We start from the raw sequence: 14,331 nt of genomic DNA, 5'->3' as shown, positions 1-14,331 counted from the left end.
AGATAGAGAGAGACATAGAGACAGAAAGCGAGAAATCAGCCCCCAGGGGGGATGGTCACGCCGCAATCCCTTCTCCTCCATTCTCCTCTCGGGATCTTGGGTACGCATGCAAACACGCCCGGCCTGAGTTTTAAGCCACCAGGTCTAGGACACGAACCGCGGTCGACTACGTGGGAGTCCAGCAACATGGCCATTACGCTAACTGCTGGTTCCCAGAAGATGGTTCTTTTGCTGGATTTGGGGTCCCGGTAAGCAGCTGGTCTAGCTGCTCTGCTGGAAGTTCCAGCATGCACTGTGGTAGTTATATCAACATACAGGAGCACGGGAACAGAGTGGGCCAGTCTAAAAGATAAGGAGAAATTGATACGAGATTGTCTTTTTGTGCAGTGGCAACTTTGGCTCTACTGGGGAAACTTGATGCTATCAATGTGGAAAAGGCAATTGAATTTGTTTTATCCTGTATGAATTTTTTTTTTTGAAGAGGTTTTTTTTTCACTATAGGGCGCATGCGTTCGCCAGAGAGAGAGAGACATAGAGACAGAAAGTGAAAAATCACCCCCCAGGGGGGATGGTCACGCCGCAATCCCTTCTCCATTCTCCTCTCAGGATCCTGGGCACGCACGCACATGCACCCTGCGTGAGTTTTAAGCCACCGGGTCTAGGACCGAACCGCAGTCGACTACGTGGGAGTCCAGCGACATAGCCATTACACTAACTGCTGGTTCCCTCCTGTATGAACTTTGATGGTGGATTTGGTTGCAGACCAGGTTCTGAATCTCATGCTGGGCAGGATTCCTGGCTATTACTAGTCAGCTGCATCAAGTAAATTCTGATTTACTTGGTTCGTGGCTTTGGGAGCGACAGTCACCTTCAGGTGGACTCAATGGACGACCAGAGAAGTTACCAGATGTATGCTATTCATGGTGGGTTTTGGCCTCCCTAAAGATAATTGGAGGGTTGCATTGGAGTGATAGAGAAAAACTGCGTAGTTTCATCTCAGCAGGTCAAGATGAAGAAACGGGGATTTGCAGACAGACCAGGAGATATGGTGGATCCTTCTCATACGTTATTTGGAATTGCCGGATTGTCACTTTTGGGAGAAGAACAGATTAAACCCGTTAGTCCTGTTTTTTGCATGCCTGAAGAAGTGCTTCGAAGGGTGAATGTTCAGCCTGAACTAGCGAGCTAGAGTCATTGATGCAGCAGTTGCTGAGTGTAGTTTTGGCATCTCAACATTTCTGTATTTGAAGTGCTTATTGAATTGTAAAATGACTACTGTTAACATTTTGTACTGTATATTAATTGTGTTAAGTTAATTTTAATAAATTATATAATTATATATATTGTAAAGTAAGTTTCGGGGGGGTTGTTTTGCTTTTTATCTTTTTTTTTTAATAGAGTGTGACGGATGTCTCTATAATTTTGTTCAGATGACTGCAGAACCTGGAAAGGCTGTTGCTGCTATTGATGTGTAACATACTGCTATTATTGTTTTTTTTATATAAATATACACATATATACAGATACATATATATATATAATTTGAATTTTTGGAAACTTTAGCTATGCTGTCAACTTTGGAGAAAGTATCCCAGTTTACTGTGTTGAGTTGGCATTGTACAGAAATTAACAGCCATATTGGTCTAGAAACGTTAACGTAATTTTTTTCCATTGGTACAGGTGTAATGCTCTGTATTAAATATGTAAGGTCTTATATACATGGGTTTGATTACAGAAACTAATAAAATATTCTCTAAATAATGAAAACAAAATTACTTATTTAATTTGATTTAGCACTATTATTTTTATTTTTTTTAATTTATTTAATTTTATTTATTCATTCATTTTTAAACTTGACCAGAGAGAGACACAGAGACAAAGAGGGAAAGTGAGAAAGGAAGCCACCAGGTCCAACCATGGTTGGCCATGTGGGAGTGTCCAGCGCCTTAACCACCACGCCACCTGCTGGTCCCTATTTTTTATTTTTTAAAAAGATATTTTTGCTATAGGGTGTGGGCACTCACCGGAGAGACAGAGAAGCAGAAGGTGAGAAATCACCCCCTGGTGGGAATGGCCACACCTCAATCCCTTCTCCTCCAGTCTCCTCTCAGGATTTTTGGCAAGCACACACACACATGCCCGGTGTGAGTTTTAAGCTGCCGGGTTCAGGACTCAAACCACTGTCAATTACATGGGAGTCCAGCAACGTAACCATTAGGCTACCTGCTGGTCTCTGTTGTTATTATTTTCTTAATTTGACCGGAAAGAGACAGAGAGGGAGAATGAGAAAGTAAGCTGCCAGGTCCAAGACTCGAATTGTGGTCAGCTATGAGGGAGCTCAGCACTTTAGCCACCATGCTGCCTGCTGGCTTCTAGATCAATCCTTTCAATCCATCGTTTTGGTCATGTCACTCCACTAATGTAAAACCTTCAAATGTCCCTCATTTTCTACCAAATAAATTCAGATTCTTTTTGGAGGCAAATTCAAAGTTCTCTAATCCAGTGTTAAAATGTTCCTTTACTAAGACACAAATTTTCTGCTCCATTCCAAATAACCTATTCATTATTCCCCTTAGGCAGCTCTGACATTGTGGCTCTGCTTTTAAAACTATATATGCTTTCACCCAAATACTTCACATTCAGGATCAACTCTTTCCACACTCTCCTGACTGCTCTACCCGGAAGCACTCTCTCCTTTCTCCCAAACTTACGTGTTTCCTACTTATATTACTCATGATATTTACGAGAGTATTCACAAGCTGCCCTATCTGCTCTATTAACATGTATACCTCTGAGGGTAGGAAGTCTATTATCTCTGAATCCAATACAAACCCTACAACAAAATTTTGATCCATAAAATATCATCCACAAATATTTGTGTGTGTGTGTGTAATTTTTTCTTTTAGATTTGCTATAGGGCATGCACTTGCCAGAGAGAGAGAGAGAGAGGCAAAGTGAGAAATCATCCCTCAAGAGGGATGGCCACACAATAATCCATTCTCCTCCAGTCTCCTCCCAGGATTTTGGTCATGCACACACACGTGCCCAGTGTTATTTTCAAGCCACAAGGTCCAAGACTCAAACCACGCAGTTAGCTGTGTGGGATCCTATGCCTTAACTGCCATGCCACCTGCTGACCCCACAAATATTTGTTAACAAGCTAAATAATTTCAAAATTATGACTCACCACAGAGGTATCCAGACTGAATGTGCTTCCAAGCCTAGACACATCTGCTCTGGGCTCCATTTGTGAGGGCAAGGAAAATGGAAGTGAGTGTCGGTTGGTTAATTCTCTTCCTGTCCAGGGTTCACTGGAGCTTGGGGCAGCTACTGGAACTTTGGGGATTGGCCGAGGCAGCCATGAGTCCCCAAGGCGGCTTGAGGGGACAGGGGGTAATTTGTCCCTGGATGGACATTCGCCTGGTGTACAAGGCAGGGGGCGCCTCTGGGGCCGGGCTTCTGCTCCAATAGAATACGGCCGGTCTGGAGGGGGTGGCGGCGGAAGATCTCGAAGTGTGGGAGGTATCGGCAATGGTTTATCCTTGTGAAGAGAGCCAGGTGCGGCCTGTGGAAGCATGATGGGAGCCATCAATGGAAACCCATCAATGCACAGCACAGACTCAGAAACCTAGAAATGGACGTGCTTTACCTTAGAAGCTGCTCCAAGACTAGAAGTACTTGAAGGAATAGAGATTCGCTGTTGTAGAAGGTCAAGTCGTGGTGGCACAGGGGGAAGGGAAGCTTGTGGGGCCATGGAGAATGGAGAAGGCGGTCGTTCAACCTAGAGCAAACACAGTTTTTACCAGGTTATGCTTGTTTGAGTAAGTGGCATCTTTCAGCTCCTCCTAACGCTGTATATGGCAAATATGAGGTGAACACTAAATACAACTATCAACAGGCCACACTTGGGCTTGGGAGGCAGGGAGAGGTCACATAAATCCCTCTTTAAAAACTCCAACTTTGAGCCAGGAGATGGTTTAATGGTTATACTGCTGGACTCCCATACGGATGACTGTGGTTTGATCTCAAACCCAGTGGCTTGAAAAATCACACCAGACAAGATCCTGGGAGGAGAATGGAGAAGGGATTACGGCCTGGACATCCCCTGCAGTCAGGGGGTGGACTTCTCACTTCCGCTCTCACTGTCTCTGTCTGTCTCTCCAGCAAGAGCACGCACCCTAAGATAAAAACCTCTTCAAAAAACAAAACAAAAAAACTCACGCTGAGGGTCGCAGCACTTCCTGACTATTTTTGTGTCACCATAAGAGGGCACTCTCAGTCACAGAACTAGTAAGCAGAGGGCAGGCCAAACGTTACCTAGAAACGGCAGTGCCTACAAAGGGCTTCCTTGCTTATGCTTTTTAAAGTACTATCAATACAATTTTCTATCTCCTCATCTCTGTAGGAAGAAATCTTATCAAGATTAAAAAGAGCAACGAGGCCAGCCTATGTCCCAGTGGTTAAGGCGGCTGAATCCCACATGGCTGCACAGTTCAAGTCTCGGACTGGTGACATGAAAGACATGCTGGGTGAGTGAGCGTGCATGCTCCAAGTGCTGAAATGCGACAGAGATGGAGGAGAGGGGAATGCAGTGTCCCATGTCCACGGGAGGTTGGAGAGGGCTTCCTTGTTTTCCCACACCTCTCTTTCTAGCCGGTGTACGTGACCTAATTTTTTAAAAAAAAAAAGCAATACATATAAAAAGAAGGGGGTAGACATTAACCTCTAAATAAACCACCTAGGAAACAATGCTTATGGGGCAGAATAAAGAAAGATCAAAGATGATGAGCTCTCTGAGTTAATATGATAAAGGAAAAACGATATTTGTAAGAGTGAGCGATCAACAATGTCACTAAAAAGCGTCTTGAATCCCTCAGAGAAATGAGTGGTATCAATTTGGTAACCAAAAGGAATTGCTATTTTACATACATCTGTGTTATACAAGTACGAAACACCAAGTTAGACAGAACAACGACAAGGATAGCTGTGGCCGTCTCCCTGCTTCCAGTCCCACGAGCTGTCAGGAGAAGCACGGTAAGTCACACGGGTACCACTCTGCATTTGTCTGCATCTGCACTCCCCAACAGGACGTGACACTGGACTTGTGAAAGGTGACCGAGGAGCACACAGCCTCCTGCCACCAGTGCTGGGTGGCTGCTCCTTGCATGTGCTCCGTCAGCTGACGGTGCAGCACGAGCCCTTAAACAGCTCAAGGACTGGGAAGGTCACAATGTAGTCGGGCGACCGCTCACTTGATCATCACTATACTCTGCTGGGTTTTCCCTGTAAGAATCTCATATCCAAACCGTCCTTCCATCCGACTTAACCACGTCAGCTCCGCTTCAGTATAACCATCTTATTACCTCACAAACCCTTCTGGCACCATTATCAGCGCAGCCATCCCTACACACTCACTAACTCAGAGAGTGTCAGTAACTCCCGATCTTCCCTGAGTGGAACTGTCCTTCCTGCCTTGCTTTCCATCTCAGTAGTCTGGTCGCGGTTCCCCGGGACTTCCCACACCACCTAGCAGTACCACTGGGTTCTGGTGTGGCCCATCTCAGCATCTCCTGTAGTTGCTACAAGGGTTCCACCTCTGAGCCTTCCTTCCCACTGTTCCCCACCAGGAAGGCTGCATGTACCCTCATCCAGCTCTGTCTCTCCTTCAAGCACAGAGGGCTGAGCTAATCCCTCTTCAATTCATGGCTCAAAATAACTGTTCCCTGCAAGGGTCTTTTATTCCAATATACAATAAAGTTCTATGTAATGTTCTTTTCTTTAGTTGCCAGAGGGCATGTACACATGCATGCCAGGGAGAAAGAGACAGAGCGAGAGCGAGAGAGAGAAAGAGAATGCACCACCCAAAGGAACATGATCATACCACAATCCTGTCTCCATTTCTCCATCCTGTCAGGATTTGGGGCATGCAATTGCATGCACCTGGTGAGTTTTTCAAGCTGTCAAGATTCAAACAGTGGCCATCATATGGGATTCAGTGTCCCTTAACCACCGGGCTGTAGGGCCAGCCTATCATGCAATATTCTTTTATCTCAACATATAATAAGTTCCGAAAAAAGAGAAAAACACAAACAGAAAATGAATATGTTGGGGGACCAGCAGTTAGCTATGTCACTGGTCTCCCATGTAGTTGACCATGGTTCGAGTCCCGGACCCAGTGGCTTAAACTCATGCCAGGCGTGTGTGCGTGTGTGCCCAAGATCCCAAGAGGAGAATGGAGGAGAGGGAATTGTGGCCATCCCCCCAGGGGGTGACTTCTTGCTGTCTCTCTGTCTTGTCTTTCGGGTGAGCGCAAGCGCCCTATAGCAAAAACCTCTCCAAAAAAAAAAAAAAAAAAAAAAAAACTTCAGGGAACAGAGAGTACCAAAAAGCAAAAATGCACTCAATAGCTGAAACTAGAGAAGCCATAAAACTTGGAGTTGAGTATTTTTTCAATCTAGAATTCTGTAACTTGTCAACTGAAGTTTGAGGGCTAAATAGAGGCATTTTAAGATAGTAAAGGTCTCAGAAAGTTTCTCTCTCACCTTTCCACAGAAAGCTGTTTTGAGAACATACTCAACCAAACAAGAAAGAAAAGTGAGAAAGAGGGAAACGTGGGAGCCAAGAAATAGGCACACCCACAGAAAACAGGCAACGAAGTCCGAGGCTGGGGGAAGCTCGGGGTGCAGGAGCCCTGTACACCTGCAGAACTAGCAGCTGCCAGCATGGGCACCACAGCCGCACTGCACTGTGGGAGCGCTGCTCAGGCAGGTTTTCCTGCGCAGAAGATCACACTGCGAGAGCCTGCAAGAGCATGGGGCGGCATGCTAGTGACAGGTACAAACTGGAAACTAAGGATATAAAAATAATTATCCCAGGAAAAACAAAAGGTTGTATAAAAAGGCACAAGTAATTGCAATGTAAGATACTACTTGGCACAGTAAGGAACAAAATCATTTCTTTTTTTGGGGGAAAGGTTTTTGCTATAGGGCGTGTACGCTCGCCAGAAAGAAAGCGAGAAATCATCCTCCGGGGGAAATGGCCATGCCGCAATCCCTTCTCCAATCTCCTCTCGGGATCTTGGGCATGCACGCACATGCGACGGCGAGAGTTTAAGCCACTGGGTCCAGGACTTAAACCGTGGTCAACTATGTGAGTCCAGCTACATAGCCATTACGCCAACTGCTGGTCCCATGGAACAAAATGATTTCAACACTGAATATTGATTTAGAAAAAAAAAAAAAAACACACATGAAAATAACAATATAGTGGGAGGATAAAGAGTAGGAAGATGGAAAACAGTAAGAGACCGAAATCTTCCATAATCTCAGAGGTGAACAGATAACTAATAAAAATAAAGCAATATAAGCAAATTGAAGCATGGAGGTAGGAAACAGTTCTAAGAATTGAAAAACCTGGGGCCGACAGATGGCGTGGTGGTTAAGGGCACTGGACTCCCACATGGCCGACTGGTTTGAGTCTCAGACCTGGCGGCTTCCTTTCTCACTTTCCCTCTCTTTCTCTCTCACTCTATCCCTCTCCAGTCAAACTAAATTAAGTTAAATCACAATCTTTTTAAAAATTTTTTTAAAGAACTGAAAAATCTGAATGGGAGTAGAGAGAGGAGTTGGAGTCGGGGAGAGAACAGTCAGAGAACCAGTTTTCCTGTGAGCCTTTCAGCAATTCTTTTAAATTATGAGAAAATCCATGTGTATTTTTTTTTAAAGAATTATTTCATTGAACTTTATTTATTTATATATTTATTTATTTATTTTAATTTGATCAGAGAGGGACAGAGACAGACAGAGAGAGAAAGTGAGCCTTCAGGGCCGGGACTTGAATCGCTGTCGGCCACATGGGAATCCAGCGTCCTTAACCACCACTTCGCCTGCTGGCCCCCTCTATGTGTATTTTTAATTTGGATTTTTTTTTTTTTTGGCAGGGTGGGGGGAGGTTTTTCCACTATAGGGCCTCTGTGCGTTCACCAGAAAGAGAGAGAGACAGAAAGCAAGAAATCACCCCCCAGGGGGGATGGCCACGCCATAATCCCTTCTCCATTCTCCTTTCAGGATCTTGGGCACACATGCACATGTGCCTGGCGTGAGTTTAAGCCACCAGGTCTGGGACTCGAACCGTGTTCAACTACATGGGAGTCCAGTGACATAGCCATTACACCAACTGCTGGTCCCAATTTGGATTTTTTTTAAAGTTTCCTTTTTTCCTTTTTTTTTTTTTTCCGGAGAGGTTTTTTTCACTATAGGGCACATGCACTCGCCAGACAGACAGAGAGAGGCATAGAGACAGAAAGCGAGAAATCACCCCCCAGGGGGGATGGCCACGCCATAATCCCTTCTCCATTCTCCTTTCAGGATCTTGGGCACACATGCACATGTGCCTGGCGTGAGTTTAAGCCACCAGGTCTGGGACTCGAACCGTGTTCAACTACGTGGGAGTCCAGCGACATAGCCATTACGCTAACTGCTGGTTCCCCTTTTTTCCTTTTTTTAAAGTTTATGCCTTAGGGTGCATGTGCTCACCAGAGAGAGAAAGAATAAGAGTGAAAGTGAGAAATCACCCCCCCAGGGGGAATGGCCACACCACAGTCCTTTCTCCTCCATTCTCCTTGTGGGATCTTGGGGTACACACACATGCACCTGGTATGAGTCTCAAGCCACTGGGTTTGGGACTCAAATTGTGGTCGGCCACGTGAAAGTCCAGCAATGTAACTGCTACGCTATCTGTTAACTCCACGAAGTTGACTTCTTTCATGAGAGAAAGATAAGCCCCCACAGTGGGGTGTTCCACTGCAATCCTCCCCACAGCCTTTCCAGTCAGCTAGGATCATGGGCATGCCACGTGTGTCCAGAAGAGACAGGCTGACCCTCAAACTCTGGTCTTCCTCATGGCCCCAGCAAGCAGGACACTGCACTAGCACTAGCCTCTATGGCTGGATTCTCACTTGGATTCTTTATTTTTTTGCTAGAGGACACATGTGCTCAACAGAGAGAGAGTAAGGGAGAGGAGAAAGCACCCTCACTGGGGGAATGGCTATGCTATTATAATCTCTTCTCCCCCATCTGTCCCACCTTTTGGGATTCTGGGCATGCACACGTGTTTCTCAAGCTACTGCATCCCTGACTTAAAATGCAGCATCGATCATGTGGGATCTAGTTGTCTTAACCACCAGACCGTGTAGACAACTCTCAGTTAGATTTTTTATTTTTTAAGATTTTTTTGCCATAGGGCATGTATACTCACTAGAGAAAGAGAGATATTGAGAAAGAGAGAGAAAAAGTGAGAAATCGTCTCCCAGGAAAATGGCCATGCCACAATCTCTTCTCCTCCATTCTTCCTTTGAGATTTTTGACATACATGCCCACACACCAGATGTGATTTTCAAGCTTCTGGGTCTGGGACTTAAACTGCAGTCAGCCCATGTGGGAGTCCAGCACTTTAACTATGCCACCTGCTGGCATCCTCACTTTGATTTTTTTAAAAAGATGCCTAGGAGTAAACCTATCCAAAGAAGTCAAAGACCTCTACAAGAAAAACTATGAAAAACTTTAAAAAAAAAACGAAAATGACACAAAGAAGTGAAAAGACATTCCATGTTCATGGATTGGAAGAATTAGTATAATTAAAATGTCTATCCTACTCAAATTAATATACGAATGTAATGCAATCCCAATCAAATTACCAGAGATAGTCTTCACAGATTTATAAAAAATAATCATAGAATTCATCCGAAATCATAAAAGGCCCAGTGTTGCCAAAGAAATACTGTGTAAGAAAAGTAGAATAGGAGGTATCTTACTCTCTGACCCCAAAATACATTACAAAGCAGTGATAATTAAAACAGCATGGTATTGGCATAAAAACAGGTATGTGGACCAATGGAACAGAATAGAGACCCCAATAATAACCCCCAAAACATAAAGCCAGCTGATTTTTGACAAGGGGTACCAGTAAATAGAGCTGGAAAAAGAAAATCTCTTTAGCAATGGAGCTGGAAAAACTGGGTACCTACCTTCTCACCATTTACAAAAATCAACTCAAAATGGATCGAAGATCTAAACCCAAGACTCAAACTATAAAACTACTAGTGGATAACACGGGGAAACTCATGGAGACATTGGAGTAGGTAAAGACTTCTTAAATAAGACCCTCAGGAGCTAGCAGGTGGCATGGTGGTAAAGCTTCTGGACTCCCACATGGCCAACTGTGCTTTGAGTCTCAGACCTAGTAGCTTGCTTTCTCACTTTTCCTTTCTCTCTCTCTCTCTGGTCAAATTAAAAAAAATAATACTAATAGTAATAAATAAAATAATAATTCTTTTTTTTAAAAAAAATAATTCTTTAAAAAAAAAAAAGACTCTTAAAGCATAGGCAATAAGCCCAAAAATAGACAAATGAGATTACATCAGATTAAAAGTTTCTGCACAGCAAAAGAAACAACAATTAGAATGAATTGGCAACTGTTGGAATGGGAAAATATATTTACAAACAATGCCTCAAATAAGGGACTGATATGCCTGATAACCCTAAATATGCAGGGAACTCAAGCAGCTTAGCCCTTACCCTCAATCAAGCCAGTTAAAAGATAGGCAAATGAACAGAGAGCTTAATAGACAACTCTCTAAGAACAACATACAAACAGCGCAAAAGCATATGAAAGAATGTTCAACATCCCTTATCATAAAGGGAGATGCAAATCAAGACCACAATGAGATACCACTTAACCCCAGTCAGAATGGCTAAGATTAAAAAAAAAGCTAAGTGCTGGTGAGGCTGTGGTAAAAAGGGAACTCTCCTACACTGTTGGTGGGAATGTAAATTAGTACAGCCACGGTGGAGGACAACATGGAGGTTCCTCAAAGACCTACAAAGAGAACTACCGTGATTCAGTAATTCCATTCTGGGGTATCTACCCAAAGAACAGTAAAACACTAGGTTGGAAAAGTGCATGCACATCTGTGTTTACTCAGGCATTATTCACAATTGATAAGAAAATAAACCAACACAAATGTTCACAAATAAATGAATGGATTGAAAAGTTGTGGCACGTATACTGTATGGAATACTACTCAGCATTAAAAAAATGAGACCCTGTACATAGAAAGTGGACAAAGACAAAAGATTACTAAGCAAAACAAGCCAGACAATGAAAAAGAGGCACTGTATGTGCCCAATCAATATATGTCAAATGTCTACACTCTGTGGCAGAAACTGAGATTGGAAGATACAGAAGAACGGAGAACAATTGTGGAGGAGGATAGGAAAAAGGGGAAGATGAGAGGAAGGGAATCAAGGGTAAAAAGAAAGTGAAGTGAAACGCCCTTCCCCCAGAGCTTTTTGCTATAGGGCACCTGCGACCAGAAAGACAGAGAGAGACAGAGAGAGACAGAAAGCAAGAAATCACTTGTCAGGGGAGATGGCCATGCCGCAATCCCTTCTCCTCCATTCTCCTCTTGGGATCTTGGGTGCGCACACACAGGCGCCCACCTATGGTGGGCCATGTGGGAATCCAGTTACTTAACCACTACACCACCTCATGGCCTCAAGGTATGGATCTTAAAGTGGGAAAATTATCCTGCCCTATTGGCAGACCCAATTTAATTCCATGAGCCTTTAAAAGTAGAGAATTTCAGAAAGGTACAACTGGGGACCAGCAGTTAGCGTAATGGCTATGTTGCTGGACTCCCATGTAGTCGACCGCGGTTCGCGTCCCGGACCCCGTCGCTTAAACTCACGCCGGGCGCGTGTGCGTGCGTGCCCAAGATCCCGAGAGGAGAATGGAGGAGAAGGGATTGCGGCGTGGCCATCCCCCGCGGGGTGATTTCTCGCTTTCTGTCTCTCTGTCTCTCTCTGTCTGTCTGGCGAACGCACGCGCCCTATAGCAAAAACCTCTCCAAAAAAAAAAGAAAGGTACAACTGGAAATAGAGGAAAGGAGCCCAGGAGTCAAAGAACACAGCTGGCCCCTACGAGCTGAGAATGCCATCAGCAAGGAACATGGGATCTTAATCCCACGACTGCAAGGAAATAAATCCTGCCAAGCCCAAACAAGTAAGGAAGCAGATCTCCCTTCAGAAACTTTGGAAAGGAAAGCAGGCCTGCCAGCACCTGGGTATGAGCCTAGTGAGACATGCGCTGGACTTCTAACCTACAGAGCTAAGGGATCACAGGTCTGTGTTGTTTTAAGCTACTAAATCTGTAGTGATTTATTATGGCAGAAATAGAGTATTAACACATGAACGTTTTTTTTTCTGATGGACATGTGGGTTGTTTCTTAGTTTTAGTTATTACAAACTGCTGTAAGACTAACTATATCAGGACCAGCAGATGGTTTAATGGTTGTGTTGGGACCAGCTGTTGGTTTAATGGCTATGTCACTGGACTCCTATGTAGTTGACCGCAGTTCGAGTCCTGGAGCTGGTGGCTTAAACTCATGCCAGCCATGTGTGCGTGCATGCCCAAGATCCTGAGAGACTAGAGAAGGGACTGCGGCATGGCCATCTCCCCTGGGGGATGATTTCTCACCTTTTGTCTCTCTTTGTCTTTCTGGCAAGCACACGTGCCTTATAGCAAAAACCTCAGAAAAAAAAAAGGTTTTGTCACTGGACTCCCACATAGTCAGCAGCAGTTCAGGTCCCAGACCCGGTGGCTGAAAACTCACGCCGGGCATGTGTGAGTGCATGTCCAATATCCTAAGAGGACAATAGAGAAGAAGGGATTGCTGTGTGGCCATGCCCTAGGGGGATGATGTCTCACTTTCTGTCTCTCTGACAAACATACGTGCCCTATAGCAAAAATAGCTCTTAAAAAAAAAAGAAAAAAAGAATAACTACATCATTTTTGTACACTTGCCTGAGTATTTTTTTTTTTTCCATTCAGAGAGATTTTTTGCTATAAGGCACATGCACTTGCCGGAGAGACAGAGACAGAAAGGGAGAAATCACCCCTCCAGGGGAGATGGCCACATTGCAATCCCTTCTCTTCTATTTTCCTCTTGGAATTTTGGGCATGGATGCACACACACTTCATGAGTTTTAAGCTGCCAGGTCTGGGACTGGAACTGCAGTTGATTATGTGAGAGTCCAGTGACATAATCATTATGCTATATGCTAGTCCCTGTCTGAGTATTTTTTAAAGATAAATCCCCCCTCCCCCTCTGATAAGTACATACACCCTATGCAAAAAACCTGAAAAAAAATAAAGAAAAGAATATTTAATGTGCTAATTCAAACTGAACATTAAACATCTTTTCTTTTTTTCCTTCTTTTTTTTGGGGGGGGGGAGAGGTTTTTATTAGAGGGTGCATGCCCTCGCCAGAAAGACAGAGAGAGACAGAAAGCAAGAAATCAACCCCCCAGGGGGGGAGGCCACGTTGAAATCCCTTCTCCTCCATTCTCCTCTCAGGATCTTGGGCATGCACACACACGTGCCTGGAGTGTTTTAAGTTACCAGGTCCGAGACTCTAACTGCGGTCAACCACATGGGAGTACAGCGACATAGCCATTACGCCAACTGCTGGTCCCGGACATTAAACATCTTGACAGATGTCAAAATGTCCTTCAAAAAGATGAGACTCACTTATACCCACATCAACACTGAGAATACTTAATTCTCCATAATGAAGATTATCTGTCTCTAAAATTATATGACAAAATATAGGTATTTTCATTTCTTTCTTTGCTTTTCTTAAGGTTTTTGCCATATGGCACATGCACTGGCTGGAGGTAGATCAGAATTTACCCTGTAGGGTGATGTCCAGGCCACAGTGCCTTCTCCTCCATTCTCTTCTCAGGATTTTGGGCATGCACACACACACATCTACGCATCCTTTTCAACATGCTGGGTACAGGACCTGAACTGTGCAGTTGGTGTTTGGGATTCTGCCCCCTCAACTACCATGCCACTGCTGGCTCACAGGTCATAAGTTCTATGATAGACACACTCACGGGTCCCAGAATACCTGACCAGGCCTAGACTCCAGTGTGTGTAAACTAGGAGAAAGGGTTACAGAATGCAGTTTGGAATGATTCTCTAGGAGATGAAGAATAAGGTAAATCACATAGAAAATACCAAGACAAAACAGGGAGAAATTAAAAACAAACACAAATCTTTATTTCTTTCTTCCACAAGAGGCAGAGATGGAAGGGCACTGCCAACAGATCTTCACACCATGATCCACTCCCAGCTCCAGTGCTCAGGGAGGTCCTGGGAATGTAAACCCAGGACCTTTCCCATATGGGCCTAGCTGTATTACCACCGGGCAACCACCAGTCCCTCAAGAAATCCCAGTTTGATTAGCCTTGTGGAGCCACAAACTATAAA

At 44.3% G+C, this 14,331-nt stretch overlaps 1 protein-coding gene across 1 annotated transcript in view; it reads right to left on the bottom strand.

Annotated features, from left to right (window-relative positions):
• CBL (Cbl proto-oncogene) overlaps positions 1 to 14,331 on the bottom strand; it is a 101,209-nt gene that overhangs the window by 8,804 nt on the left and 78,074 nt on the right. The window contains exons 11-12 of the mRNA XM_006152326.3: positions 3,650 to 3,781; positions 3,188 to 3,565 (exon numbers count right to left, since the gene is read on the bottom strand). Coding sequence (XP_006152388.1) covers positions 3,188 to 3,565; positions 3,650 to 3,781 — 510 coding nt within the window. The remainder of the gene's footprint in view (positions 1 to 3,187; positions 3,566 to 3,649; positions 3,782 to 14,331) is intronic.

Source organism: Tupaia chinensis, unplaced genomic scaffold (genome assembly GCF_000334495.1).
Source record: "Tupaia chinensis unplaced genomic scaffold, TupChi_1.0 Scaffold000348_1, whole genome shotgun sequence".
NCBI classification, from domain to species: Eukaryota; Metazoa; Chordata; class Mammalia; order Scandentia; family Tupaiidae; genus Tupaia; species Tupaia belangeri.
This window is presented reverse-complemented; position numbering and strand designations above follow the sequence as displayed.